General features: G+C 50.6%; 1 protein-coding gene across 2 annotated transcripts; it reads right to left on the minus strand.

Annotated features, from left to right (window-relative positions):
- Positions 1-309: 309 nt before the first annotated feature.
- Positions 310-27,581, minus strand: kdm5a (lysine (K)-specific demethylase 5A). 2 transcript variants are annotated; one of them, XR_008893314.1, is made up of 30 exons: positions 26,315-27,581; positions 25,412-25,489; positions 25,146-25,268; positions 22,633-22,803; positions 21,214-21,399; positions 20,490-20,568; positions 20,075-20,166; positions 19,450-19,608; positions 18,970-19,089; positions 17,930-18,088; positions 17,562-17,743; positions 16,883-17,045; positions 15,429-15,548; positions 14,563-14,757; positions 13,843-14,024; positions 13,045-13,169; positions 12,559-12,706; positions 12,045-12,165; positions 11,759-11,935; positions 10,445-10,623; positions 9,819-9,957; positions 9,331-9,510; positions 8,275-8,859; positions 7,463-7,621; positions 7,065-7,199; positions 6,509-6,656; positions 5,792-6,012; positions 4,646-5,101; positions 1,679-2,229; positions 311-1,636 (listed from the first exon to the last, which is right to left on the minus strand). XR_008893314.1 is itself a non-coding variant. In XM_056578101.1 (29 exons), the coding sequence occupies exons 1-29, from the start codon at positions 26,459-26,461 to the stop codon at positions 1,864-1,866; spliced, it is 5,295 nt and encodes a 1,764-aa protein (XP_056434076.1). In that variant the 5' UTR covers positions 26,462-27,581; the 3' UTR covers positions 310-1,863. The 2 variants fall into 2 exon arrangements, 1 of the variants encoding a protein (XP_056434076.1); XM_056578101.1 differs by having other exon boundaries at positions 310-2,229.
- Between the last annotated feature and the right edge of the window lie 409 nt (positions 27,582-27,990).

The following is a 27,990-nucleotide window of genomic DNA, read 5'->3' on the forward strand; positions in this document are numbered from 1 at the left end:
CACTCCTGTGTGCACACAAACACACACACACGCACGATGTGTGCATGTTGATCTTCTGATGTTCTGTGAATTTGGTCTCTGTTTAGATTTTTCTGTCTTTTTTATTTTTTATTTTTACAATGAATGTTAATTTTGGAATACAACTTTCAATTTCTGTGTCTATTCACTGCAGTTATTCATGTAAACCAGTAGTCTGAGACATTGTTTACAGGTTAAAAGGGAGTTAAATAAAATTTGATGATGATCAATGGTTTTTGTGATAATGTAAGGGCAGTTAAAACAGGCCGGTCAAATTTGACCGGGAAAACCAAAGTAAGGGGGGAGAAACGAACACGACACAAAGGTTAAGCTCCGGAGATTCTCGGGCCCTTAACTCCTTGCGTTTCTTTGCACGTTTTGACACATTGTTTTAACGGTTCCGAAATCTGACATCAAATTCATAGGACATCAATGTGCCAGTAAACGTACGCATGGCTGAAAATCATGAGTCATTCAGTTTTTTTTGGCTGAAATCAGTTTTGTATGATGTGGGAAAGTATTTTTTTTCGATCTAAAGTTGGGAACCAACGCTCTAAAGACAGTGGAGATGCGTAAAATCGGTCCCACAAAGAAAGACCAAAGACTCTTCATCCAACTCGTTTGACTAGAAATAGTTTATTAAAGGTGGTAAATAAAAAAAAGCCACAATCCAATTATTTGCCATAAACATATATGTACATTATAAATTATTCACTACGTCACAGCGGTTTGTCGAGTAGTGAAGTGGGCGTGTTCAAGCCTAACTGCTTTAGGGTGAATGGGGCAGAGACGGATCCAAAATGGCGTATGGATGGGTCCGCCATGGCCGACCGATGGGTCTAAAATGGCGCCAGGAGCGGAGAGAGCTACTCAGAGGAAGAACCAGAAACAATCCGTGATGTATACTGAAGAAGACGAGAGACGTTGGTTACCTGTAACAGGGGGTCAGAGAGATGAATAAACACAGACAGACGATCGATGTCGATGATTGGTTCTGCTCTCCACTGGCTTATGTTCTGACATCACTTCCCCCTTCGGAGTTATGAGCAGCTCGGAGCTCAAATGATCATCATCACCCAGGAGGAAGGTGGCGCGTCCTCCCTCTCTGGCTTTCAGAGTCTCTCTCTCACCGTCAAACACGTCCTTGGGCTGGAAGGGCTGGTTTTTGCTACATTTAGTGTTGTTTGTGTTATTATTGGGTGGACCGTGCAGTCTGCATGTGTCATTCGTAAGAGAGAATGTGTGTGTGTGTGTGTGTGTGTGTGTGTGTGTGTGTGTGTGTGTGTGTGTGTGTGTGTGTGTGTGTGTGTGTGTGTGTGTGTGTGTGTGTGTGTGTGTGTGTGTGTGTGTGTGTGTGTGTGTGTGTGTGTGTGTGTGTGTGTGTGTGTGTGTGTCTGAGTACTGTCCAACTAGACGGTCCTCAGAATATTAGCTAAAAAAGCCAGCTAGCGAGCTACGTCTGCGGTCCTCCGGGTGATAGCTCATGGGTGCCAACCGGTCTGCAGTCCTCTGGGTGTTAGCTCATGAGCTAGCCAACAATGCAGATCTCCGGGTGTTAGCTCCCGAGCTAGCCAACTGGTCTGCGGTCCTCCAGGTGTTAGCTCACAAGCCGGCCAACCTGTGTCTAGTCCTCAGGATGTTAGCTCCCGAGCTAGCCAACCTGTGTCTAGTCATCAGGTGTTAGCTCCCGAGCCAGCCAACCGGTCTGCGGTCCTCCGGGTGTTAGCTCCCGAGCTAGCCAACCGGTCTGAGGTCCTCCGGGTGTTAGCTCCCGAGCTAGCCAACCGGTCTGCGGTCCTCCGGGTGTTAGCTCATGGCCAACCGGTCCATGTGTCACTCAGAGCGTTAGCTCCCCGGCTGGCCGCCGTGCAGCACCGCGGCGCCCCCTGGGAGGAGGCTAGCCACGAGCGTCTGCGTGTGGACAGCGGACGGGAGGCCCGGCACGCCGCCGCCGCCGCCGCACGCCGACGTCACCAGCACCACCACGCTCTCCTCCACCGCCGCCGCCAACGACGACGCCTCCACCCGGACCACCGCCGCCGCTGTGGCCCCGCCCCCGAGAACGCCGCCCGCCGCCGACACGACCACATGGGCCTTGCAGTTGCAGTCGACGCAGATGTAGTCCTCGTTCTCCGCCATCTCGCAGGACACGCCCACGCACACCTGGTGGAACCAGCCGTCGCAGCCGCCGTCGCACTGCACCCAGTCCACCTGAGGGGGGGGCAGGAGGAAGAGGAGGAGGAGCAGGAGGAGGGAGAGTGTTAAGAACAGCTAGAACCCCCAGAGCCCAGAGCCATAGAGAGGGAGAGTTGCGTCATCTCAGTCCACTCCTTCAGGCCGGATCTTTGAGGGGTTCGTGGGGAACCAGGAGCCGTGTTCTCACTGTACTTCCTGAATGCAAGTTCCCACAAAAGCACTTTCACTTTCACTTTCTACTTTTTGACGTTCGCTTATTTTGATTCAGTTAGCAAAACGTTTGACAGCATCGTAGCCTTTATGATTGTGATTAGTTTCGTCCCCATGCAGCGCAACCTAGTCTGATAGAAATCAGGGCCAGGTGGGGGGCGGGGTCCAAAGATGAGTCCGACCAATCAGCACAGAGCAGGACTTGGAAACACGACTGGCATCTCGAGTGCATTAAAGCTTTGATCAAGGGTTCATTAGCTCCATTGCTTATTTATTTACAGATTAAGAATAAGAACTTAGTTACTGGATGTGCGTACATGGAAACAATCATTAATGATCATGTTGTGTCGTGGGGTTCGCATCGCCGTCAGATTCCACCTCAAGGACTGTCTAGTCACTGTGATTTGTAGTGTCTTTTTCGGCCAGCTTTGGGAAAGAGCTATTTATATGAGAGTAGAAAGGGACAGAACAGATCTGTGGTGTGCAGAGCCCCTAAACCAATCAGAGAGGTCATAGCATAGATGATGGTTATAGCTTTGATTTCTGACTGATGTGGTTATGAATATAGTTCTCTGTAAGGGTAAACTGTCCGTCTTATTTTAATGATATATATATTTATTTATATATCAAATAAGTCCACAAACTTTGTCCTGAAGTTGCTTGACGATTGTGACTAGAAGCTGAAGCACTTCAACCTGTCAATCTAAACGTACCATAATTATATAAATATGAAATACCACCGACAGGCAGGTTGGTTTGCAACAATCATTGCACTTAATTGTCTTTGGGTCTCTCTCTCTACGGCCCTCTGCTGTGATTGGCTGAGCCGGGAGTAGGCGGCGGCCGGCCAATGGTTAACTCGATGGCTGATTGACGAGCAGCCTGTGCTGGGAAGGCAGGGGGGTGGGCCCGGTTAATACGTGATGTGTAACTCTCTTTAAGGTTTTCCAGTGCGGTAACCCCGGGGAGACGCTTCACAACATTCCATGATATTTTTCACAAGACACGTGGTGTTCCTACTGCGGTGTTTTTCATTAACCCGATGCTGGGCGGGTGAAGTCACGGACCAGAGGGCCCAACCAAACCCTGCACGGTGACCCCCCCACCCCACCCCCCCCCCCCCCCCCGCTGCAGACCCGAACCAGCTTACACCGGTATTAACACCTTCTAATTCATTATTCTGTCTGTTTAAGCGAGGGATGAGACTGGATGCCTGCACTCTCCTCACGGTTAGCCGGCCGGCGACCCATCTCGATTTAAAATGTTTTACCTGTACGGATGTTTATATTATGTATGCATGTCAATTATGGCCCCCATTGCACTCCTGGTCATCCCTGGGAGGAGGGATCCCCCACTCTGCGTTCCTTCTCAAGATGTCTTCCTTTGCTATTTAAGGGAGGTATTTCTTGCTCTCTGGGGGGCTAGGGTCAGGGTGGTGTCATACATACATGGCCTGTAAGGGCCTTTGAGACGGTAGCTGTAATTAAGGAGCTATACCAATAAAATTGAATTGAACACTGCCAGGGTTCACGGTTCGATTCCCACTGGATGCACTGTTGGTATCGCTAACTATTCTACATGATTATGTAGCTGTAGAAGAATTCTTCTTCTATGGAAAGGGCTCCTGCGATTGAACTATCAAACAACGCTCGTCTTCTTGCCTCAATGTGTTTGTCTTTCAATCTGCAAATAAATGATCACGCTTCATTTCCTGTTGTCTCATAAAACATTAAACTAGTTGCCGTTGCTATGAGAACAAACTTTTAAAATACAATGTCAGAAAGGGTCAAACTCTAATAATCTATGTGCTGGCGATTTGGAAAAAAAATCCCACTGGGTTGCGACCCAACACTGGATTACGACAATGAGCCGGAATACCAGTACAGGCCATGTATTTACACTGTGTGGCCGACTGAAACACTGCCCTCTGCTGCCAGCACACATCACTACACCCAAACTAGAGATGGGACTTTGATTCGATTTTGGTCCCAATATCTGTACAGGGATCCAGTATTTGGGTTGGATGAGACCAGTTGAGAACACAGAGGAACCAGCAGGTGGATTAACATGTGTGTTCGTCCCCCTGGTGGTTCATGTGGTGGGTTACCTAGTCCAACTAATACACAGACAAGGTCACCCAGCAGGTGGATCAGGTCATAGACCAGGTGGACCTGGTGGTGGTGGTGGTGGTGGTGGTGGTGGGGGGGGGGGGGGTCCTCACCTTGTCCTTGCAGGGCCGCTGGCAGTTCTTGGCGGCGCACACGGCGTTCTCGTCGTTGGAGTCCTCGGCGCCGGACCAGTCGTACTTGGACGGGATGTCCAGGATCTTCTTCTCCTTGCGCTTGTCGGGCGCCTCCCTCACGCCCTCCACCTTGGCCGCCGCCTTCTCCTTCCTCTTGCGCTCCTTCTCCTCCTTGGCCAGCCGCTTGGCCAGCTGCTTCAGCTCGCGGCTCTTCTCCACGCCCGCCTTCAGCTTCTTCTTCTTGGCCTTGCCGGCCAGCCCCAGCTCCAGCCCCGCCCTCTTCAGCTCCTTGCTCTTGGCGTGGCGCAGGTCGCCTGTGGTGACGGCCGCCATCAGCATGTGGTGCTGCTCGGCGCGCTCCAGCTTCCGCCGCCGCTTCCGCTCCGACTCCTTCAGCTTGAGCTTCAGCGGCTTGTCCAGCAGCGAGTCGCCGGGCTGAGGGGGGGGGACGCACAGTGGGAAACAGCACCCCCTTATGGTCACAAACGGGTATGGCACTACATCATCGTTTCTATTTACATTTAGGGTGTAAATAGAAACGACACTTTTACCCAAAGCGACTTACAATAAGTACATTTGTCAGAAGAAGAGCGAAACAATATATCGCTGTCGGTGCAGTAAGGATGTTCATAGAACCAAGTGCCAAGCGCTAACAATCGTTAGCTTAACCCAGTCGCCATACACAACAAGAGATCGCTAGGATAAGAAGCTACACAATGCTATGTACTGCTTTTAAGTACAAGGACGTACAATACCCAATAAGTGCGTACGTTAAGTGCCGAGACGTACAACATGCAAATAGTGCGTAAGAGGGGTGTTTTTAGGAGAAGGGGCGTTGGGGGTTAAGGGAGGAGGCTGTGCAGAGTCCAGCTGAACGCTGAACAAGGCACGTATGACAATAGAAGTCCCTGTCTGGCTTTGCGGGTGGAGAGGATAACAGCATTGCTGGGCCATACCGTGCAGGTACCCAGACACACCAGCCCGCGTTCTGAGAAACGGCAAGACACCAACTCACGGCCCACGGCCTGCTACCGCTCATGTGTTCTCCTCCATGCCCCCCGTTCTCTGTAGGACCCCCGCCCCCGGCGGCTTGTTCGAGGGGGGGGGGGGGGGGGGTGTCATTACCTCCAGCACCTGGAGGAAGCGCTCCTCCGAGGGGGGGTGCGTGGCCTGCAGGATCCTCCAGATGTGCAGCGTCTCGTCCAGGGAGACCTCCAGCAGGTCTCCCACCATCATCAGCTCCTCCAGCTGGGCCTTGGCCTGGGGGGACAGCTCCAGCACCGGGGGCTCCAGGCTGCGCGGCACCAGGGGCGTCTTCCGGGGCTGCTTCCTGGGGGTGGCCACGCCTGCGGCGGGGAGGGCGGAGAGAAGGGAGGGGGAGAGACAGTCAGACAGACAGACAGAGAGAGAAAGGTACAGACAGACAGACAGAGAGGGGGGAGAGAGAGACAGCCAGACAGACAGAAAGAGAAAGGTACAGACAGACAGAAAGAGAGGGGGAGGGAGAGAGATAGAGCCAGACAGACAGAGAGGGGGGAGGGAGAGAGCGATAGAGACAGACAGACAGAGAGAGAAAGAAAGATACAGACAGACAGAGATGGGAGAGACAGACAGACAGACAGACAGACAGACAGACGGGAATGAGAGAAAAAACCTCAGTTAACTTTATACTTATTTGGAAAATAGAAGCAATGTTTGGAAAGGTATCACAAACGAGGGCGAAAACCTCCTCACTGCCCAGACCAGTCAGCATCTCATTCTATTAACCTCCCGCAGGAGAGAACGTACTGGACAGCTGAGGGTGGGCGGGACAACCGAGCGAGATCGACCAATCAGACTTACTCTGGACGCAGGTCTTGGAGGCGGAGGAGTAGGCGTGTTCGGCGCAGAAGGAGGGCGTGGCCGCGGGCCACATGTGACTGACCACCTCCTCAGACTTGACGGGGATCTCCTCGTCACAGAACAGGTAGGGCTTCACCTCCCCTGGATCCTGGGGAGACCGGGCGACAACCACATCAACCACCAGCCTCTGCTATACAGCGCACCACTTGTACTCTCTCTCAACTCTCAACTCATGCAAACGGATTTCCCATGATGCAAAGTATTTTCCTATAGCGCCGAGATGAGGTTCTGAACTTTTGTCGTTACGACCAACGGCAGAATGCGTTTGTATTCTGTTGAAACCATTGTGAGTGTGTGTCTTTCTCTGAGTGTGTCTTTCTGTTTGTTTGTCTGTCTGTCTGTCTCTGTCTCAGTCTGTCTCTCCGTCCGTCTGTCTCTCAGTCTGTCTCTCCGTCCGTCCGTCTGTCTGTCTCTCCGTCCGTCCGTCTCTCCGTCCGTCTGTCTGTCTCTCCGTCTGTGCCCCTGGCCGTGGGGAGCGAGGGTCGGCCCTCCATACCTTCATGTCGTAGCCGTAGGTCTCCCTGATGTCCTCGTCGGAGTCCGTCTCCTCGTCGTCGTAGTCGGCGAACGGCGGCTGGCGCACGGCCGGCACGCGGCTGAAGCCCGCCTGGTGGAAGGTCTGGATGTGGCCCTGCAGACAGACGCGGGTTTAGCACTCTTTAAACACAAGAACCGTCCCATTGGGCAGTAAGGAGAATAAGATAATCCTGAGTGTGTCTGAGGGGTTGTAGGTTTACCCGTGTGTATGTTTATGGCTTTGTGTGAGCGTGTGTGTCGCTGTGTGTGTGTGAGTGTTTGTGTGTCGCTGTGTGTGTGTGCGTGCATGCGTGTTGCTGTGTGTGTGTGAGCATGTGCGTGTGTGTTTGCGTGTGCGTTTGCGCGTGTGTGCGTTACCTGCAGGTCGGGGTTGGCGGCGGCCTTCTGCAGCTCGGCGGTGATGATCTTCTCGGTCTTCTCGCGCGCCGCCTGCTCCACCATCCGCTGGCTCAGCACCGACAGCTTGGCCAGCGCCGACGACAGCTCGTCTGTGGCCAGGGCCTGGCGGGCGCGGTCCTGCACACACACACACACACACACATGTGTAAACACGCAACACACACATGTAGGCTCACACACACACACACACACACGTAGGCTCGCTCACACACACATGTAGGCTCTCATACACACACACGTAGGCTCTCATACACACACACACACACACACACACACACACACACACACACACACACACACACACACACACACACACACACACACACACACACACACACACACACACACACACACACACACACACACACACACACACACTTCAGGGTATTCAACTTCATTTCTGTGCATTTCTTTAAATTACAATTTCATTGAAATGCCATCACACGTTACACAGCGGCCATTGAGGTGTCTTTCAAGGCCAAAGGGCCGTTTCCCCGAGAGAGATCTTATTTGTTAAAGAGAATATTCCAGAGCGATTCTTTGCAAGAGGTGGGACTGAGGTTGTCCCTACCAATGAGGGACAACGCCACGGCAAAGCACGGGTACCCCAACCATGGATGCATCAATTGAGCCCTAAATTAAAGAGTGAGCCGTGATAGGCCAGCGAGTAAACAGAACTAGCTGTCTTAGTGACTCATCACGCGCACGCACACACACACACACGCGCACGCGGAGCACACTCTCCAGGGGGGGGGGGGGGGGGCCCTCACCTGCCAGCCCATGGCCCTCTCCGTCAGGCACTGCAGGGCCTCCCCCTCCGGCAGGCGCACGGGCAGCTTCTGCAGCGACACCAGCAGCGACAGGATGGTCTCCAGCCGCGGCCGGCGCGAGCGCTGGCACAGCGGGCACAGGAACTTGGTGGAGTCCTTGGCGTTGCCGTGCCAGCCGGCGGCGCCGCCCGCCTTCTTCTGCGCGCCCGCCTTGGGCAGGGGCACGCACGCGCCGTGGAACCAGTCCTTGCACAGCTCGCACTGCAGCATGAAGCCGCTGGCCGTCTTGCGGCACAGGCAGAACTTGACCTCCTCGATGCGCTCCGCCAGCGCCATCTTGGCCAGGTTGGCGGCGCGCAGGGCGTGGATGGACTCCGCCTCCTTCTGCTCCTTGGCCTTGAAGCGCGCCACCACCGAGGCCGGGTCGCGCCCCTCCTCCAGGCTCTCGTCCAGGTCGCTGAGGGCCTCACGGTCCAAGCCCCCGCCGCCGCCGCCGCCGCGCTCCTTCTCCTGCTGCTCCTTCACGCGCCTCCTCTTGCTGCGGCTGTTGCCGTAGACGCCGATGTCCCCCCGCGGGCTGAGCACCTGGGGGGGAGGGGGGGGGAGGAGAGGGTGTGCGAAGAGTTACCATGGCGATGTGGATTGTTGCTGTTGTCTATTCGTGTGTAGTTGTGGTTCAAAACCAACCCTTTTTGATATGTTGCCGTTTAACTAGGGGCGGCATTTAGCTCAGGAGATAGAGCAGGTTGGCTGGTTTGATCCCCGGCTCCTCCTAGTGAGTGTCGAGTTTCAGAGCGTCGAGGTGTCCCTGGGCAAGACGCCTCAACCTAACTGCTCCCGACGAGCTGGCTGTCGCCCTGCGTGGCTGACACCGCCGTCGGTGTGTGAATGTGTGCATGAATGGGTGAATGTCAGGCAATGATTCTAAAGGCGCTTTGAGTGGCCACTGGTTAGAAAAGCGCTGTTTAAATGCAGTCCATTTACCATGGCGATGTGTAGCGTTGCTGTCGTCTACCTGTCTATGTGTATCTCCGTCTCTCTCTCAGGTGTGCTCACCTGCAGCAGGGTGTAGGTGGAGTTCTTCTTCAGGAAGGTGCGGGCGGTGCGTTCCCGCCAGGCGCGGGCCGAGCCCACCTGGGACTCCACCTGGACGAAGGGGTCCAGCCGGATGGGGATCGATCGGCCCCGCACCAGCAGGCTCTCCAGCTGCTCCAGGTAGGCGTAGCTCGACCCGTTCTGGGGAGGGGAGAGAGGGAGAGGGAGAGGGAGAGGGAGAGGGAGAGGGAGAGGGAGAGAGAGAAACTAAAACCGTGTTTTCCAACAGGTTGGGCTAGAGTAATAGTACTAGCATGATACATACCCTTGTATTATTGGTATGATAAGGAGTAGTTTTGGAATTATATGTAATAGAACAGCAGAAGTATCAAGGAATACTGTCGATCGGGGCCTCCTGGCCGCCCATAATTCACACACCACTAACTCGTTGGTTTGCCCTGATGACAGGCCTTCAGGGCGCTGACTGGGGTTAGAAACACTGACGGTACCTGGATGGACTCCACCTTGGCCGTCCAGTCCTTGGCCTTGTGCAGGGCGTCGGCCAGGGCCAGCACGTTGGGCAGATAGGCGGGGATGCTGCGGGCCTCCGTCACGATGCCCTCCAGGGTCAGCATGCTGTGGCGAGGCCTGGGGACCAGAGGGGGAAGGGGGAGAGCCAGGGGGAGAGGGAGGTGGGAAGGGGGCAGGGAGAGAGACAGGGGGTCAGGGGGGCAGGGAGAGAGATAGGGGGACAGGGGGAGAGACAGGGGGACAGGGGGGCAGGGGGAGAGACAGGGGGATAGGGGGGTTAGGGCCTGAACACCTCTAGGGACAAACTATGGCTTTGTGTGTTGCCTTCTTCTGTGTGTGAGTGAGTGATAGACTGATATAGTGAGTGATGGATAGAGTGATATAGTGATAGAGAGATATAGTGAGTGAGTGATTGAGCGTGAATGAGCCAGTGAGCGATTGAGTGAGAGTGAGTGATAGAGTGAGTGATAGAGTGAGGGATAGGATGATAGTGAGTGATTGATAGAGCGGGCGAGTGAGAGTAAGCAAGTGATAGAGTGAGTGATAGTGAGTGACTGATAGGGAATGATAGAGTGAGTGACACAGTGAGTAAGTGAGTGAGTACCTGGCGTGCAGGCAGGCGCGGGCCTTGTCCTCCCATCTCTCGGACACGGTGAGGACCTCCTGGAGCTCCGCCATGGCCTTCTCCACGGCGTGGTGGGGGGCGAGCCCCACCCCCGAGTCGATCAGACGCTTCATCTCCTCCAGGGTGACCCGCTGGGGCTCCGACAGGGTCAGGCGCACCTAGGGCCCGGAGGACAGGTTAGACTGTAGCTAACACAGGCCTAGGACTGGTTAACTGTAGCTAGCACAGGCCTAGGACTGGTTAGACTGTAGCTAACACAGGCCTAGGACTGGTTAACTGTAGCTAACACAGGCCTAGGACTGGTTAACTGTAGCTAACACAGGCCTAGGACTGGTTAACTGTAGCTAACACAGGCCTAGGACTGGTTAACTGTAGCTAACACAGGCCTAGGACTGGTTAACTGTAGCTAGCACAGGCCTAGGACGGGTTAACTGTAGCTAACACAGGCCTATGACTGGTTAACTGTAGCTAACACAGGCCTAGGAGTGGGTAAACTGTAGCTAGCACAGGGCTAGGTCTGGTTAAACTCTAGTCCAGCTTACACAGGGCTAGGTCTGGTTAAACTCCTCTAGCTAACAGAGGGCTAGGTCTGGTTAAACTGTAGTCCAGCTAACACAGGGCTAGGTCTGGTTAAACTGTAGTCCAGCTAACACAGGGCTAGGTCTGGTTAAACTCCTCTAGCTAACAGAGGGCTAGGTCTGGTTAAACTCCTCTAGCTAACAGAGGGCTAGGTCTGGTTAAACTCCTCTAGCTAACAGAGGGCTAGGTCTGGTTAAACTCCTCTAGCTAACACAGGGCTAGGTCTGGTTAAACTGTAGTCCAGCTAACACAGGGCTAGGTCTGGTTAAACTCTAGTCCAGCTTACACAGGGCTAGGTCTGGTTAAACTCCTCTAGCTAACACAGGGCTAGGTCTGGTTAAACTGTAGTCCAGCTAACACAGGGCTAGGTCTGGTTAAACTCTAGTCCAGCTAACACAGGGCTAGGTCTGGTTAAACTCTAGTCCAGCTAACACAGGGCTAGGTCTGGTTAAACTCTAGTCCAGCTAACACAGGGCTAGGTCTGGTTAAACTCTAGTCCAGCTAACACAGGGCTAGGTCTGGTTAAACTGTAGTCCAGCTAACACAGGGCTAGGTCTGGTTAAACTCTAGTCCAGCTAACACAGGGCTAGGTCTGGTTAAACGGAAAAAGTACTCTGAACTGAACCATCCATGGGGCACTTCAACACAGAGGTATAGCAGGAAGAGGAGGAGGCGGAGGAGGAGGAGGAGGAGGAGGAGGCGGCGGTCGCTCACCTCGTCCAGCCAGCGCGCCTGCCCCAGCTCCTGCTTGAGGCGGGGCAGCTGGGGCAGCTCCACGTCCAGCCTGCTGCCCAGGTCCAGCAGGGCCTGCAGCCTGGAGGAGTCGGGGAGCTGGTCCGCCAGAGCCACCTGGGCCCGCTCGTGGAAGTCCTCCACGTTCTCCAGCAGCTCCTGGCCGGGGGGGGGGGGGGGGGGGGGGGGGGTTAGGGAGGTCCCATGGGTGTGTGTGTGTGTGTGTGTCAGTAGTAGAAGCGTGTGTGAGGCAGGCGGAGGTGCTGACCTGGACCTGCGGTGCCTGGCTGATGATGCAGGGCAGGATGAAGAGCTGCTCCGCGAAGGCCTTCAGCTCCTCCACCGTCAGCTTGGTGCGGCTCCTGGGGCCCTCCACACGCAGCCTGCTGCTGTAGGAGCACAAGGTGTACACACACACACAATCTTAACACACTATATACACACACACAGAGCCTGCTGCTGTAGGAACACAATGTGTACACACACACACAACCTTAGCACACAGAGTTTGAAAACATGTTGTATTTATTCAGCATGTCTCTCCGATATTTTTTTTTGTAACTGAGAACTTTGAAATCTCGCCTTAAAAAATACACAAAATGGACAAAAAGAAAATGTTCCAATCTAAAATGATAAACAGATATGTATCCAGCTGTTCTGCCCTTTCTATAAAACATATATAAATAATAATAATAAAAAAAAATAAAAAAATTGTTTTGATCATTTTGACGCCAAAATCCAAATCGCTTAATCGCCCAGACCTTAAACACACACACACACACCTGGTCCTCTTGCGGCTGAGCAGCAGGGCGGCGGCGGAGGAGCAGGTGTCCGCCTCCTTCACCGTGTCGCGCAGCCGGCGGAACAGGAAGTTCTCCGGGTACTTCCTGTCCTCCGCGTCCTCCAGCAGCACCTTCAGCTCAATCAGGTCTGCGGGCGACGCAAACAGAGTCAGGGTCCAGGGACCACCGCACGCCCGCCACTGAACGAGACCCTGACCATCTTTGGGTCCCTCCCCTCCAAATACATAACAAAGTACAGACCGCAAAATGACCCTCTGTCCGTCCCCATGTGACCCTTTGTTTACCTGCGATAGGTCTGAATAAACCCCGACACATTCAGATCTGGGGCCGACCTAACACGGGAAGGCCACGCCCTAAATAAAATGCCTTTAGAGTCCACAGGGATAAAGGTCACAGTTGTGAGACCCGCGTCGTTGACCGTGTGTAGAGCTCTAAGCCGGCGGTCTCCACACACTGTCTGCCCACCTTTCTTGTTCTTCTGGTCGGCGGACAGCGCCTCGGAGACCCTCTTGGCCCACGTTTCGTAGGACTGCGCGCGGGTCCGAACCCCGTAGAGCATGGAGGGGAACTCCTCCACGTCGTAACGGTACCTGGAACACAGAACGGGTTCTCTACGTGAGGAAACAGAATGGGGCTCTATAGAGTGAGCGCATGACGATAGAGAGACAGAACCGGCTCTGCAGGAGGGAGAGAACGAGACCACGACAGAACCAGAGGACAACGTGAAGAGGAAACCAGAGTTCTACACCAGACAGAGCAAGAGCTCTACATGAGACAGAGCTCTACTTGAGACAGAGCTCTACATGAGACAGAGCTCTACATGAGACAGAGCTCTACATGAGACAAAGCTCTACATGAGACAGAGCTCTACATGAGACAGATCTCTACATGAGACAGAGCTCTACTTGAGGGAAAATTTGGGAGCCCTGCATGGAGAGACAAAAACAAGAGCAGCTTCACATGAAAAGGGAAGGAGAGCACTACATGAAGGGAAAACTAGAGCTCTACATGCGAAAGAATGAGATCTCTACATGAGGAAGAGTACTAAAGCTCCCCACGAGACAGAATTTGAGCTCTACCAGAGGAGACCGAAAGAGAGCTCTCCATTGGGAACAGAGAATGAGAGCTCTACATGAAAAGGATTGAGAAATCCACTTGAGGAGACCGAGCAAGAGTTCTACATGAGGCCAAGGAACAAGCTGGTCGAGCATTGAGGAAGCGATGATTGGTTCATGCGGGGAGGGGGCGGGGCACTCGTCTCACCGAAGACACTTGTTTCCCATTGGGCAGCTGCAGAGGTCCGACGCGTGGTGCAGACACACAAGGTGGTCCGGGCTGCAGGGGCAGGTCAGCGCCGACAGGAAACAGGTGGTCTTGCACTTCTGGCACTGCCGCTCGTCATCGGGAACCAGCTCAAACACCTCCTGCTCCGACGACAGCACCCCCTGTAGGCACGGCAGAGAGACAACAGGGAGTCACCCGACGTGGTCGTACGGAAACATTTGTTTAATGTTTGCCCCTTCGCCATCTAACCATCCCTCGAGGATTCTTCCCTCTGGATTTTGGATTTTCCTTGCCCTTTAGCGGCAATAAGATTAGTCGTGTAATGGGGCGGCATGTGGCTCAGGAGGTAGAGCGGCTGGGCTGGTAACCGGAAGGTTGCTAGTTCGATATCCGGCTCTTCCCAGCTGAATGTCGGGGTTTCCCTGAGCAAGACATCTCACCCTGACTGCTCCCGACGAGCTGGCTGTTGCCTTGCATGGTTGACACCGCCGTTGGGGTGTCAATGTGTGCATGAATGGGTGAATGTTAGGCACTATTGTAAAGCGCTTTGAGAAGAGCACTATATACATGTAAATGCAGCCTATTTACCAATCTACCATGTAAGCTAGAGTTCTCAGTGGGCCGGAACTCTGACCGGCCCAGCCATTGGATTATGTTTAAACTCCCGGGCACTGGCCTGTAAAACCCCATCCCCCTCACCATCTCCTGCACGGCCTGGCGTAGGCGCGTCTCCTCCTCCATCATGTCCCCCATCTCCTTGAAGACGGCGGCCGCCAGCTCCACCGCGAGCCCCTCGGCGTCGGCGGCCATCTTGAAGAGCAGCTCCTCGTGGGAGAACACGCAGTAGCGGTGGAGCCGCCTGTAGTGGGCGACAGACTGCATGCCCATCGGAAGCTGCACAGGGGGGGGGGGGGGGGGGGGGGGGGGGGGGGAGAGGAAGAGTCAAGTATTTACAATTAGGGCGTTTAGCAGACGCGTTTATCCAAAGCGACTTACAATAACTACATTTGTCAGAAGAAAGAGAAAGAAGATATCGCTGTCGGTACAGTAAGGATGTTCCTAGAACCAAGTGCCAAGCACTAACAATCTCTAGGTTAACCCATTCCCTGTATACAACAAAGATAGCTAGGATAAGATGCTACAAGATGCTAAGTACTGTTTTTAGGGGTGTGGGTAGGCTATGCAGAGTCTAGGTGGACTCTGATTCTGATTGTGACTCTGAACAAGTGAGTCTTGAGTCCTTTGCGTAAGCTAGTGAGCGACTCTTGGGTCCTGACCAGATCGGCAGGAACCTCTTTCCACCAACACGGTGGTAATACAATTCTGATTCTGATTCTGATTGTGAGTGTTGTTCAGTCTAGTTTCTGAGGTTGTCTCTAAACAACGACAGGGGTCTCCACACAAGGACTTATTTCTGTAAGCCCAGAGGACCCAAAATCTAAAACTCAGACCCACCGCCACAGCATCACCTTTGGTGAACTTTGGTACTGCAGCTGTTCTGTGTTGACAGAGTGTGCAGGGTGATGTCAGCTCGTACTAGATATGAACCCTGGTTCTCTGCTCACCCAATCCGCCGTGCAGAAGTTGACCGCCTCCGCAAAGTTGTAGCCCTGGTTGAAGCCGCTGTGATAGGCCCTTGGGAAGGTCACCACAAATTCTCCGGCGCACTGATTGGTCCTGTACACCTGGAGGGAAAGACAGCCACGCCCACAACAGTTAATAAGCAATTAAAAACTAGAAGAGCAATCGTAAACGTAAAGAACAATCTAACATATTCCTCCGAGGGCAGGATAGTCCAGTGGTCAGGGTGTTTGTCTCTCGGCTGAAAGGTTGTGAGTTTCAACCACAACGTCCACATTCTGTGTAACTGTATAATGAGGAGTTGAATTAACATGACACACACACACACTCATTATTAAAATATAATAATATTTTATTAAAAGTCCCTCTGTATCGGTTGAATTAAAGTTAATGAATTTGTGTGTAGTGTATAGCTGGGGTTGTGTTTGGAGGTTTCATTTTGGGATGACTTTTCCTCGTCCAGAAATGCAGTAAAATAAGCTCTATTAAAATAATAAATTCTGGACCACACTAATTTCTAAACTCGGTCTACGGCCCTGATCTACCTGTGGCATCCTTGAGCAAGATGCTCTGACTCCTACCTGCTCCTTAGAGACATGTTAATAATAATAATCAAGGCTCTTCCAGGATTCTTTTGCATTCTGGCGATGCAGGCACCCCGACCCACTCATGCATTGCACTAACGTGAATGGGTGGGTTGCACAAAAAAAAACCACAGACTTTGCTCCGTGATCATTTGAAAGTCCTCCCTGCTTTGAAAAACGCGAGCCTTAATTGGACGTAAAGGGGGTCGGGTTTCCACTGAGAATGCTCACACCAGCGCCGCAATACAGCCGCACAACACCTGCCAGCACTTCCCGAAGCCTTGGCTTTGTTTTGCAGGGCCATCCATCACCAACCATTATACTGAACACAAAACAAGAACTTAAATCCCATCTGCTGACGTTTGTTGTCCATTCTACTACACGACACGACGCTCTGTGGCTCATCTGGTCTAAATGGTAAATGGACTGCATTTATATACTGCTTCTATATCAAGGGGCCACTCAAAGCGCTTGCCAATGCTGCCTATCATTCACCCAATCATGCACACATTCACACACCGACGGCGGTGTCAGCCATGCCAGGCGACAGCCAGCTCGTCGGGAGCAGTTAGGTGTTATGTGTTGCTCAGGGACACCTCAACACTCTCACGATAGGAGGAGCCAGGGATCGAACTAGCAACCCTTCCGGTTACCAGCCAACCCGCTCTACGTCCTGAGCAACAGGCTGCAAATGGTGTGCCACCTGCACATTTGACCTTTGCTTTAACCCCTGCCGTAACCGAGTCAGACTCAGACCAAGAATGGCTCCGAACGCCGATACAATGTGCTTTGTTCAAATAAAACGTGTTTTTAACCCATTGAACCTTTGGATAAATGGCGGCCGGGCTACGTACGGGAACGCCGTGCTCCATGAGCACGTTGGGGTTCATGATGGTCACCAGCTGGTGGAGGAGGTCGGGCTGGGAGTCGAACAGCTCCGGGGCCAGCTTCTTCATCACCGCCTCCAGCTGCTCAGCGGCTGAGGCAGGGACCCCGTACCACGTCTTAGGCTCCCCCCTGAGAAAGAGAAAGAGAGAGAGAGAGAGAGAGAGAGAGAGAGAGAGAGAGAGAGAGAGAGAGAGAGAGAGAGAGAGGAGAGAGAGAGAGAGAGAGAGAGAGAGAGAGAGAGAGAGAGAGAGAGAGGAAAGGATGAAGACGGGGATCAGCATTCAAATTACAACGTTGTCCAGTTTGGTGCTTTCAAAGTGAAAACTGAAGACAAAACTGTGATAAACCCTGAAGACAAAACTCTGATAAAAGTATAAGAGACTGCATGTTAAAGCCTTAAAGAACAACACATGTCTGGGTGATCATACCACCATATCACCTCCGTCTTTTGTAATCAATGTTTGTCGGTCAAGGCAGAGTTTGTATACAAACTTCAGCAAGTACTTTACAAAGTACAAAGTACAAAGTAACTGGATATCGGTAAAGGATGTTTGAGGGAAGCCAGAAGAGTTTGCTCTCATGACCGGTATTGTCCTTTAAGAGCGTGCACGTTGGCACCATACGAGTGTGCATGTGGGAGCTCACCAGTGCAGGAAGTTGATGGAGTAGCTCCAGTGGTCCTCGATGTGCCAGCAGAAGGAGGAGAAGCACATGCCCACGTAGAGCCAGGGCACCTTCATGCCCGAGATGTCGGCGTTGATGTGGGTCAGCACCGACTGCTCTAGCACCGGCAGGTTGGTCAGGTTCCAGCCCGAGTTGGCGTACTCCTGACAGAACAGACCACACCTTAGTTTAGCCTGGCAGCAGCTTAACAGAGGGAACTTGCAGAAGGCCACTGATCAGCTTTTAGGTAGAGTTGTTCCGATACCGATAACCAATAATCGTAAATTCCTCAGATAATGCCTAAAATGATGCCTAACATGACTCTGAAGATGCCACGGCGTCCTCCTCACCTCCTCGTCTCCCAGCAGCCGTCTCTTGCCGTCGCGGACGGGGAAGCCGCTGCCCACCTCCTTGGAGCTGATGTCCGCTCCGTACTCCACGATCACGTCCTCCTCGATGCTGCTCACCAGCCGCCAGAACTCCTTCTCCACCAGCTCAGTGGGAACCATCTGAAGGAGAGAGGGACACGTGTCGTAATTCACAAACAGCACTAGTCTAAAAGAGAGAGAGATGGTTAGAGTCCAAACCTCTGTTCATCTTCATTCATCATCAGCACTAGTCTAAAAGAGAGAGAGATGGTTCTAGTCCAAACCTCTGTTTATCTTTATTCATCATCAGGACTAGTCTAAAAGAGAGAGAGACGGTTCTCGTCTAAAGCTCTGTTCATCTTCATTCATCATCAGGACTAGTCTAAAAGAGAGAGAGAGATGGTTCTAGTCTAAACCTCTGTTCATCTTCATTCACAAACAGGACTAGTCTAAAGGAGAGAGATGGTTCTAGCTTAACTGTCTGTTCATCTTCATTCATAAACAAAACATCTAGTCGGAAGGAGAGGGACAAGTGTCTACATTCACAAACAGGACTAGTCTAAGAGAGAGAGGCGGTTTTAGTATAACGGTCCATTCATCTTCATTCATAAACAGAAAATCTAGCCTAAAGGACAGAGCAGTTTCTAGCATAACGGTTGGTTCATCTTCATTCAATATGAGAACATCTAGTCTGAAGGAGAGAGAGAGATGGTTCTAGGATAACAGTCTGTTCATCTCCATTCATTAACAGAAAGTCTAGTCTGAACGAGAGAAATGGTTCTAATATAACTGTCTATTCCTATTATTTAGTTAATAAAGAGCATCTTATCTTCATCTTATCGGGACGAGAATGAGAAGGTAGCAGTACAAAGATGTCTGTTCCAGCTCACCCACCACTAAAACAAAGTAATGCCACTACAATACACTACTACACACACAGAGTGGTTAAGCACTACAATAGTAAACCACTTGCACGGACGCCTGGCTAGTCCGTAGCCCCCCTGGACCCCACGTCTACGTACGTGAACGGGCATGTTGAAGTAGTCCGACTTGAAGTGGTCTGCCATCTCGCCGAAGCTTTGCAGGCTGTATTCCCTCACCGCCTGCTCGAACCCAAACGCCTCCCTGGGCTTACTGCACTCCTACAGTTCAGAGAGGGAAAAGACAGACATGATCTTATACTGAGGCTCTTTAACTAGCACTACTGAGAGGTGCAGTTGGTAGGATGAAATTTAAAAAGATTCTAAATTAATTTCAGTCAATTTTCTTATAGCTCAGGCCGGCAGATAAATCCTTTTAACCAATCACAATCAAGTAATGTCGCAGTCACCATTGTCAATGTAGATGATGTACACTATAAAAAAGTTAAAGTGTTTAACTTAACTTTTTTAAGTCAGAACACAGACAAGTACTTTGTCGTGGGGATCGGTGCCTTCAAATCATAATAAACAAAAAAACACAAACAGAGAAACAGAAATAAGGGTGAAGCGCGAGTACGATACCTCGGCCACACACTTGGGGCAGCGCCAGTCGCCGCGCGGCACGTCCTGGAGGGGCGGGATCAGGCAGAAGGTGTGGTAGCTGTCGTCACAGCCGTCACACAGAAGGAGGCGCTCCTCCTCGTCGCCACGCCCACACACCAGGCACAGGTACAGGTCGATCTGAACCGCGCACACACACACACACACACACACACACACACACACACACACACACACACACACACACACACACACACACACACACACACACACACACACACACACACACACACACACACACACACACACACACACCAAGTGTGGGTCAAACACAACGCCTCTCATAACGACCATACATCGATAGCCTCATAGCTTAATTGCTAACTGTACTTTATTGCTCACTCTGGCCGTCATCTTGTGAAAGCCAGGGTGAGGGGAATCTAGAGCTGATGCTCTAGAAGACAGCCTGAGGGGGGGGTCTTTTAGAGCTGATGCCCTATATTCTAGAGCGTTAGCTCTAAAAGCCCCTTACTCTGGCTGTCTTCTAGAGCATCAGCTCTAGAAGCCCCACACTCAGTCTTCTGGTGACAGCCAGAGTCTTCTTCACGTGTTTCTTCACGCGCCTTCTCATTGTACAATTACTCACAAAGTTGACCTCCAGAGAGTCCTTGCGGGGTCTCATCTTGATGGCGAACGCCTGGGCCTTGAGGTGTCGCTGCCTCTTGTGGAGCCCCTCGTCTGTGTGGAGGACGGCAACACACCAGGGTCAAAGGTCAGAAGATTGATTTACACAGAAAAAGTCAGAAGACTAATCTACAAAGGACAAGTCAGAAGACCAATCTACAAAGGTCAAGTCAGGAGACCAACTGCCCACTGGACTATATTTTGCACACGTGACTGAAGTCGCACCGATTCATCACATTGACACAACATTCATTGGTGGTCATATCCTCAGATGGGTGTATGGACACCCAGATAGGATCCAATGAGATGTGATCAAGGGTTGAGACCTTCTCGCCCCTGGTCGTTCACCTAACTCTGCTTCGGGTTTGTCGCCCTACCTGCTGGCACGATCTCCAAGCCCACCATCCTGGAGTCCACCCCGAATATCTTCAGAGCCTTGGGCTTCTTGTTTTCTCTCTGGAGGAGGAAAGAGAAAGCACTCAGTGTGAGGGACAAGATCTAGAGAGGACCGCTGATACACGCCGGGCATTTGTTGACCCCCAACTCTCAAACGAGCTATAATGTGCTGCGTTGGTTCTTTCTCTCCGACTGTCTTGTTGGGTTGATGCACAGGTGTTTAGATTGTCCTGGCGACCGCGTCAAAGATGTTTTCTATGCACTTCCAACACTTCTGATTCGGATCCGTCTTATTATATGGGGGATAAGGAGAAGGAGAGATGTGTTGTGTCTACCGTTACATTTGCAGATTGACCAATCTGAAACATGAGTGACCTCACCGCCCTTACTCTTCCTCTAACCAATCACCTTATGAGGGCCCTTATTGACAATTTTATGTTATTGAAAGTCATCAAGTCATCAAAACAGATTCTACCATGACATCACACGTGGGGCGTGTCCACTGAGATTTAGGATCGATAGATTAGCCTACCAGCCTACCAACTGGACTTTACCAACTGGTGAGTTGATCCATCTATCATACATCTGGGTCTCCCAGAGTATGTCACTAATTGATCATTTTAATATGGATTTTAATGGCTAACTAACAGCCCGCCAGCCGGTAGAGTAGAGGTCCTTCAATATTTCAGCGATGTCATCATTTACCTCGGATTTCAAACGTCGGGAGCGACGCTCGGGCAGGAGAGAATCTTTGCTCTGCGGCTCGCAGCCGTCCCTCTCCCTCTCCTCCTCTTCCTCCTCCTCCTGCTCCTCGTCCATGCCCGGCTCCTCCCCCACGCCCTCGTCTGCCTCCTCCAGCTCGTCCCCCTCCTCGTACAGGCGCTGGATGCCCTGAAAGCACAGAAGAAGAAAAAGAGTAAAAATAGGGCTATATTCATTTAAAGAAATCGAGGTGAATTTCAACTGGTTTTCTAAACTTATTTCTCTAGTTAATACAAGAACCGGGGCATACCATTAAGTTCTACACTTATATAATAAAGAAATATATATGTTTAATTTATAGTTGACTTTGACCTGAACCCTATTTTCCATTCATACATGAAACAAAAACGCACAAAAGAAAAAATATAACGCTTTAGAACTGCCTCTTTCTATGAGGTCAGTCCAACAAGACTTTCTTTTGACTTTGATCAATACCACCAGCTCTGGTGACGTGAAACCTGACATGCCATGCGGACAAAGGGGGCACTGTTTCCATGCACAGCGTGCACTTCAGCCTCCCCTGTGGCCATCAGAGAGGTTTCAGAGGTTGGAGGGTGATGGGCCAGAGCGGCCCTGCTGCAGCCAGGGGTTAGATGTGTCTGTCTGCCCTAAGAAACAACAACTCTATTATGAATTGCGATAGACTATTGTTGTGTTATAAGAAAATGGACCGGATTGAAGAAGGCCAGCAAGTGTTTGGTTTTAAACCCTTAGATTAAACACCATGACTTTCCTCTGCAGGATTTATTTAGGATACCTACCTCTGATAAAGTACCCTTTGTAAAACAGCCCAGTCCGTCTCAATGCCAGGGTCTCTGCAACCAAATGTTTTCTCCGGCATGTAACAGGTTGACAGCTGTCATTTCAGTCAGTCAGCTTAAGGCCTGTGGTAAGATCAACTAACATCAAGCACCAATCAGAACTTAAGGTAGTCAGACTGATAAAAGTAGATATTATCGTACAATAACGGAAGTACTGAAAACTGTGTGTTTGACAGTTGAGTTAATGTTAGGCAGAAACACTGTTACCTCAGACTCATCCTGTCACTTTCTAGCACGCCTGCAAATTTGCAAAACTGTCGCTTTCTCATTTCCTCACAGAGTGTCTCTCACTGGCAGAAAAAACGTATCATACAGATTTGGGGGTACGAAATATTATCGTTCTCCACTGATGGTACAGCCTTCAGAAACCTAGAGAGCCTGCAGAGCCTAGGAGAACTCTGAACAAGTGAGCCATCAAACTCAGGAGAACAATTTTGGAAGTCCCTGGCCAAGAGCAAGCTGTACAGGGAACACCAGAGACCGACGGTACAGTGAGTACCACTGACGGGTGCATGGGCGTCAGGGGTCAGGGGTCACTCACAGTGAGCGAGGCTCCGGACTGGAAGAGCTCGTAGGGGTAGAGGATCTTCTCGTAGTGGGAGCGGAGCAGGGAGCCCACCCCTCTGCCAGGGGGGAAGCCCATGCGACTGGCCACCTTGGACCACCACTTCTCCTTACACACCGTCACAAAGCCCCCCTCGGACGACACCATCTGAAACACACACAAAATACAAAAATGTGACACAGGAGAAGATAAATACTGGTCATTAGTATGTACAGGTCATGATGCAGTACACAAAGAGACTAATCAAGGGTACAGATAGCAGCACCTAGCACCTAGCACCTAGCACCTAGGGGGCGGCACGTAGCTCAGGAGGTAGAGCGGGTTGGCTTGTAACCGGAAGGTTGCTAGTTCGATCCCGGCTCACCCCCAAGTGTCGAGGTGTCCCTGAGCAAGACACTAACTGCTCCCAAAGATCTGGTTGTCGGCATGTATGCATGGACGACGCCACCGTCGGGTGTGTGAATATGTTCATGAATGGTTGAATGTTGTAAAGCGCTTTGAGTGGCCATGATGATCAGTAAATTTCACAATTTTAGCAATTTCAAAAAAGGATCTATTGTTCCAAATGTACTGACCTTAATCATAAAATACCACAATATGTCATCATAGCTTAAGGAAACATGCTGGGTCGAAATACCGGCTTCTCCGACAACATATGCTACAGCCGGTGTGTTTTCTCACGTTCCGGGTTTGACCGTTTGTTTTCGGTTCGGTCCGTGTGTTATGATTCACCATTCCCAGAGTTCCCCGGGTTGCCAAATATGAGACAAAGTGGAACACAAACACAGCGCTGTGGCCGTGGAAGCAAGCAAACAAACTGGATCAATTTGGATTCAAATAGGACAAAGCTTTAAAGCCTCGTCCTCTTTGGAAGAAGCTCCATGAACAGAGAACTGCTAAAACACAGGTGAACCCCTGAGATGCATCTGACAGACAGCTGAGCACCCAGAAAGGTCTCAAGACGGATGCATTAACGAGGTCCGTGAGCCGGTTCATAATTTGCATAACCATTAATAAATTGTAACCGTACATATTAGCCGATCAACTCACTAACTGTGTTAGCAACAGTTCAAGACTTTTAATAGTGAGTAACAGTAACAGAATAAAAAGCATTCCTTTCTCCCATAAAGAGAATAGTTCATAGAGTACAATCTAAAAAAGAATACAAAGAAAAGCCCAACCGAAAACAGAAGATCATTGGTTTTCCAGTCAAGCCTAGAAATAAAAAGGCAGTAATACTAATGAATAAAAACAGAGTTCCAAAAAATGAAATCGATAATTAATCGTTGACAAATTACAATATTCATCTTGTCTCAAAATAATATCTTGTGCCGGGATCGTCTTGTGATAGAAGGTGAGACATCCGTGTCCTCGACCTCTTTCTGCGTCCCGCCCAAGTGAGCTTCGAGTCGGAGGAGAGGGCAGAGTCAACTCTCTCCGATCTCGGTCATTTGAACTGCAGTACCCATTTTAAATGCTGAATGCTTTATATTATAATAACAATAAGGTACAGCAGGCCCCCAAAACCGAGAGCTTTCAGGGCTCAGGTGGCGATCTCACATTATCGCTCCTTTTTATTATGAATGATTTTGAATTTGCAATGTTTGGGCATTTGTATAAAGGGGTCAATAGTGGCTGTGTCCTTGGTTACCAACTATCTTGTCGCGCCGGCTGACGTACAGGCCTTTAGAAAACAGAGCAGCCGTTCAGAATACGGACGATGGATTCCGTCATCTGTTCCTGATCGGCTCATGATCATGATGAATACAGAGGGGGTGGGTTTGTCAGGAGACCAGATGGAAACTGCTTTGGCTTGGCGGGAAGGATCTGTAGTTTTGCTTTAATGGTGAAAGGGATTATTATCTTGGAGCACCTATGCTCCAAACACCAAAATGTAGGAGCAATAGCGAAAGAAAACAGGAGCAGTGGAGAAACTTTACCTAGATCCCAATCCCCCATTGTTGGTTCTCACCCTAAGAATATTAGAGGTGATCCGATATCAATACCAGTATCGGAAATTCCTCCGATACTGCCTAAAATGCAGTATCATGTATCGGCGAGTACACACGTCACGTCTACGTGCCGAACCCATACCATCACCTGACTAGCTCATTTACTACAGAGGCAAAGAACATCACAAACACGTGCGTTGTTAGACTGCGTTCATTAACGGTCGCAGGTGGAACGTCGGAATGGGAAACGCGCCATCTCCGTCCTACATGCATTTGAGCTAATAAGTCGGCAAAACATGTATGCTCATAACCACGAGAATACAAATGTATTATGATAATTACAGTTTATAAATGTAAATGACCTAGTTCCTAAAAGAAACAATTGTCGACAGTAAGTCAACCGATTATACATTGCAGTCATCGTAAGAGAACCCTTTGAAAATAAAGTGCAGGAATCTGAATCGTATCGGAAAGGAAGATAATGGAAACCGAACATCTCTGAAGATTATGGACTGATGCTTTCGGTGTGTGTGTCACCTTGCTGAGGCGGTAGAGGTCCAGTATCTTCCGTTCCACGTGGGGGAACCGGATCTTTGAACCCTGCAGCTCCCAGAATTTAGCGATCTGGTCAAGGAAGTTCAGCCTCACCCTGGTGAGAGCCTGGACACGAGCAGACACGAGCAAACACACACACACACACACACACACACACACACACACACACACACACACACACACTTATGAGATTATCATTATTACCATGGTTATTAATAGGATTACTACTGCTCACAGGTGACACTTACCTCCAGTTCATTGAGTCTTTGGACTCGCGGCGTAAAGCGGAAATTATGAACATCACAGGCAAAAGGAGGCTGCCAATCCTACCAGAGAAATACAAACACATGTTAACCCATCCCCTAAATCAATGTATAGTAAAAGTTGAACAAATAGCACCACCAATACCGAGTACACCACAGATTAGCCAGTGGTCCTCATTAAACAGATTATGATGCAAGTCAGCAACTATCCGACATCACCGACACACGTCTACAAAATAGAGCATGAATAGAAGACCGATGGTAGTTTTGAAGTATAATGATGCATTTGTCCAATATTATGTGTGTATGTGTGTTGGATTAGGTCATTTATGAGAAATAACCATCGGCATCTATTGGTCACAGCGACACTACAAGGCCAGACGGGACACTCATTGTTATTCTTATTAGATTACTGATCTCTGTAATCCTGATTGGACAAAAATATGTGCAACAATTACCGATCCTCTGGTAACAGTCATCTAATATGCATCTGTTGTGCTCCATTCATAAATTGCATTGAGTTAAAAACAAATGCCGGAATCAATGTCAACAATCGGATATTGTGAGGACAGAGACACTACAGGCCTGACAGTCTCGAATTCTTCCACATAAATAACGCACACGAAAAAGTACTATTTTCTATTTTCCTTCTAGAGCACAAGAAGATGCATCATGTAACTATCCTAAATTACCAGTACTATTGCAACAAATGTCCTCTATTATCAGTATGCAACTACTAACCAGGGATAGTTACACAACACAACATGTAGGTAGGCCCCAGATCACACACACACACACACACACACACACATACACAACAGACAGAACCCCAAAACGTCCACTGTTGAGGGGGGGGGGGGGCAAGTTTGAAGAGACACTAAAGTTCACCTCGGGGGGTCTGATCTTGCAGATGCCCGTCTTCTCCGCGATGGGTCGGATCTTGTTGATGAACCCCAACGGGTCGGAGAAATCATCCCAACTTGGCTCGAAGACTGGACATTCAGGGGGGGGCACAAACTCAGCGAACCCCGACATCTTTAGCTGTACTATAATAATATCCAGAAGCTATCAGAAGGATTGTCTTTAGATGAGATCAGAATCTGGGTAGAAACAAAAAGAGAGCAAATGCGTCAGTGGATCAGGAGGATCAGCCTGCTGCACCTCCGGGTCTCTGGGTGACTCCCGCTGGGTCTCTCATGGTTTTCCATTTTGAAATCTCAGAAGAACCAACAGCATCTGAAAACGATCACGGGAAGAATCCAGACAGCGGTTTAAAACAGTCCCGTAGAAAGGGGAAGACTAGTTTCAAAACAGCAACACGAGGCGTCCATCATCTGGAAGTCCCTTCACCCGATTCCTGGCACTTCTCCCCTGGGCTCAGAGCCGCCCCGAGTCCTTCTACCTGGCGCCCTGGGTGTACCGCGACCCGGGTCGCAGGGAGACAAGATCAGTCCAGATCACATCCCTTCAGACCCGCACATCTCATGACACAGGAGACCAGACACGCCTGGGACCTCTTTAGCAGGGATCCGGGTTTTCGAAGTCCCGCTGGGTCCTACTGGAGGGGGGTGTACTGCGATCCTTCTCCTCGCTCAGTAGAGCTTCACTCATCCAGTCCCAGTATCGGAAACGTGTGCTGAACTACTTAGCAGTCTTGTTGACATGGAGCCACCTCGTCCATCCGTGTCCTTCGGGTTCTCGTTAGGCTCGTTAGCCAATGTGTGGTCACTGATCCGACAACAGTCCCTGCAGCTGTACACAAACAGCCCCGATGCGACCCTTTGAATCACCAGTAGCCCCTGTGATAATAGCTGCGATGGACGTCAGGGAGCTAGGAGCTAGCTGTTGGCAGCAGAGAGAAGCTAGCTGTGTAGGTGGCTATCGGAGAACAAGCAGCTAGCTGTGTAGGTGGCTAGCAGCTAGTAGCATCCTGCAGGATTGAAGCATTGTGTCTCGGTCCTCCGCCCCAGTCTCCGCGCCGGTGGATCTCAAAGACCTTAAAGACCACTGAACGCGAAGTACTCATGAATGGAGGAGTGTAGTTTGACTTGATCTCTGCTAACCGCTGCTAACGCTAGGAGAGCCTCATCACAGACATAATAACATCACCTTCCGCGACCTCCGCTGGAACACAAAGTAGACCATCATTGTAGGAAGACGTGTAGGAGGGTAGGGGGCATGAGAGAGACTGTTTACTGTATTAGACTGTAATGCATGGTGTATTAAGTTATTGCTGCACAATAGATGTGAGTGAACATACAAACATTATTTTCCACGGATTCTCCATCTCCTTGTTTCAGATTTACATTTCAACCACCTTTCTGGATTTTCTATTTACTTCCAGCTTTCAGAATTCAAACATGTTCAGGGTGAACAAGGAGTATCCCCTGCAGTACTTCAAAGTACCCCTAGGAACCACTGACTTAGAGCATCCAGGAGGTCAACCCCCATCACCCATTTTACCTTTTGATAAAATAAGTATTAGGTAAAAGGGACAAGTGCACGATCACCAAAAACAGATCACACCGGGTCAAAGGTCAAATTGGCCACACCAAGTTTATGAA

This window comes from Gadus chalcogrammus, chromosome 19, assembly GCF_026213295.1.
Source record: "Gadus chalcogrammus isolate NIFS_2021 chromosome 19, NIFS_Gcha_1.0, whole genome shotgun sequence".
Lineage (NCBI taxonomy): Eukaryota > Metazoa > Chordata > Actinopteri > Gadiformes > Gadidae > Gadus > Gadus chalcogrammus.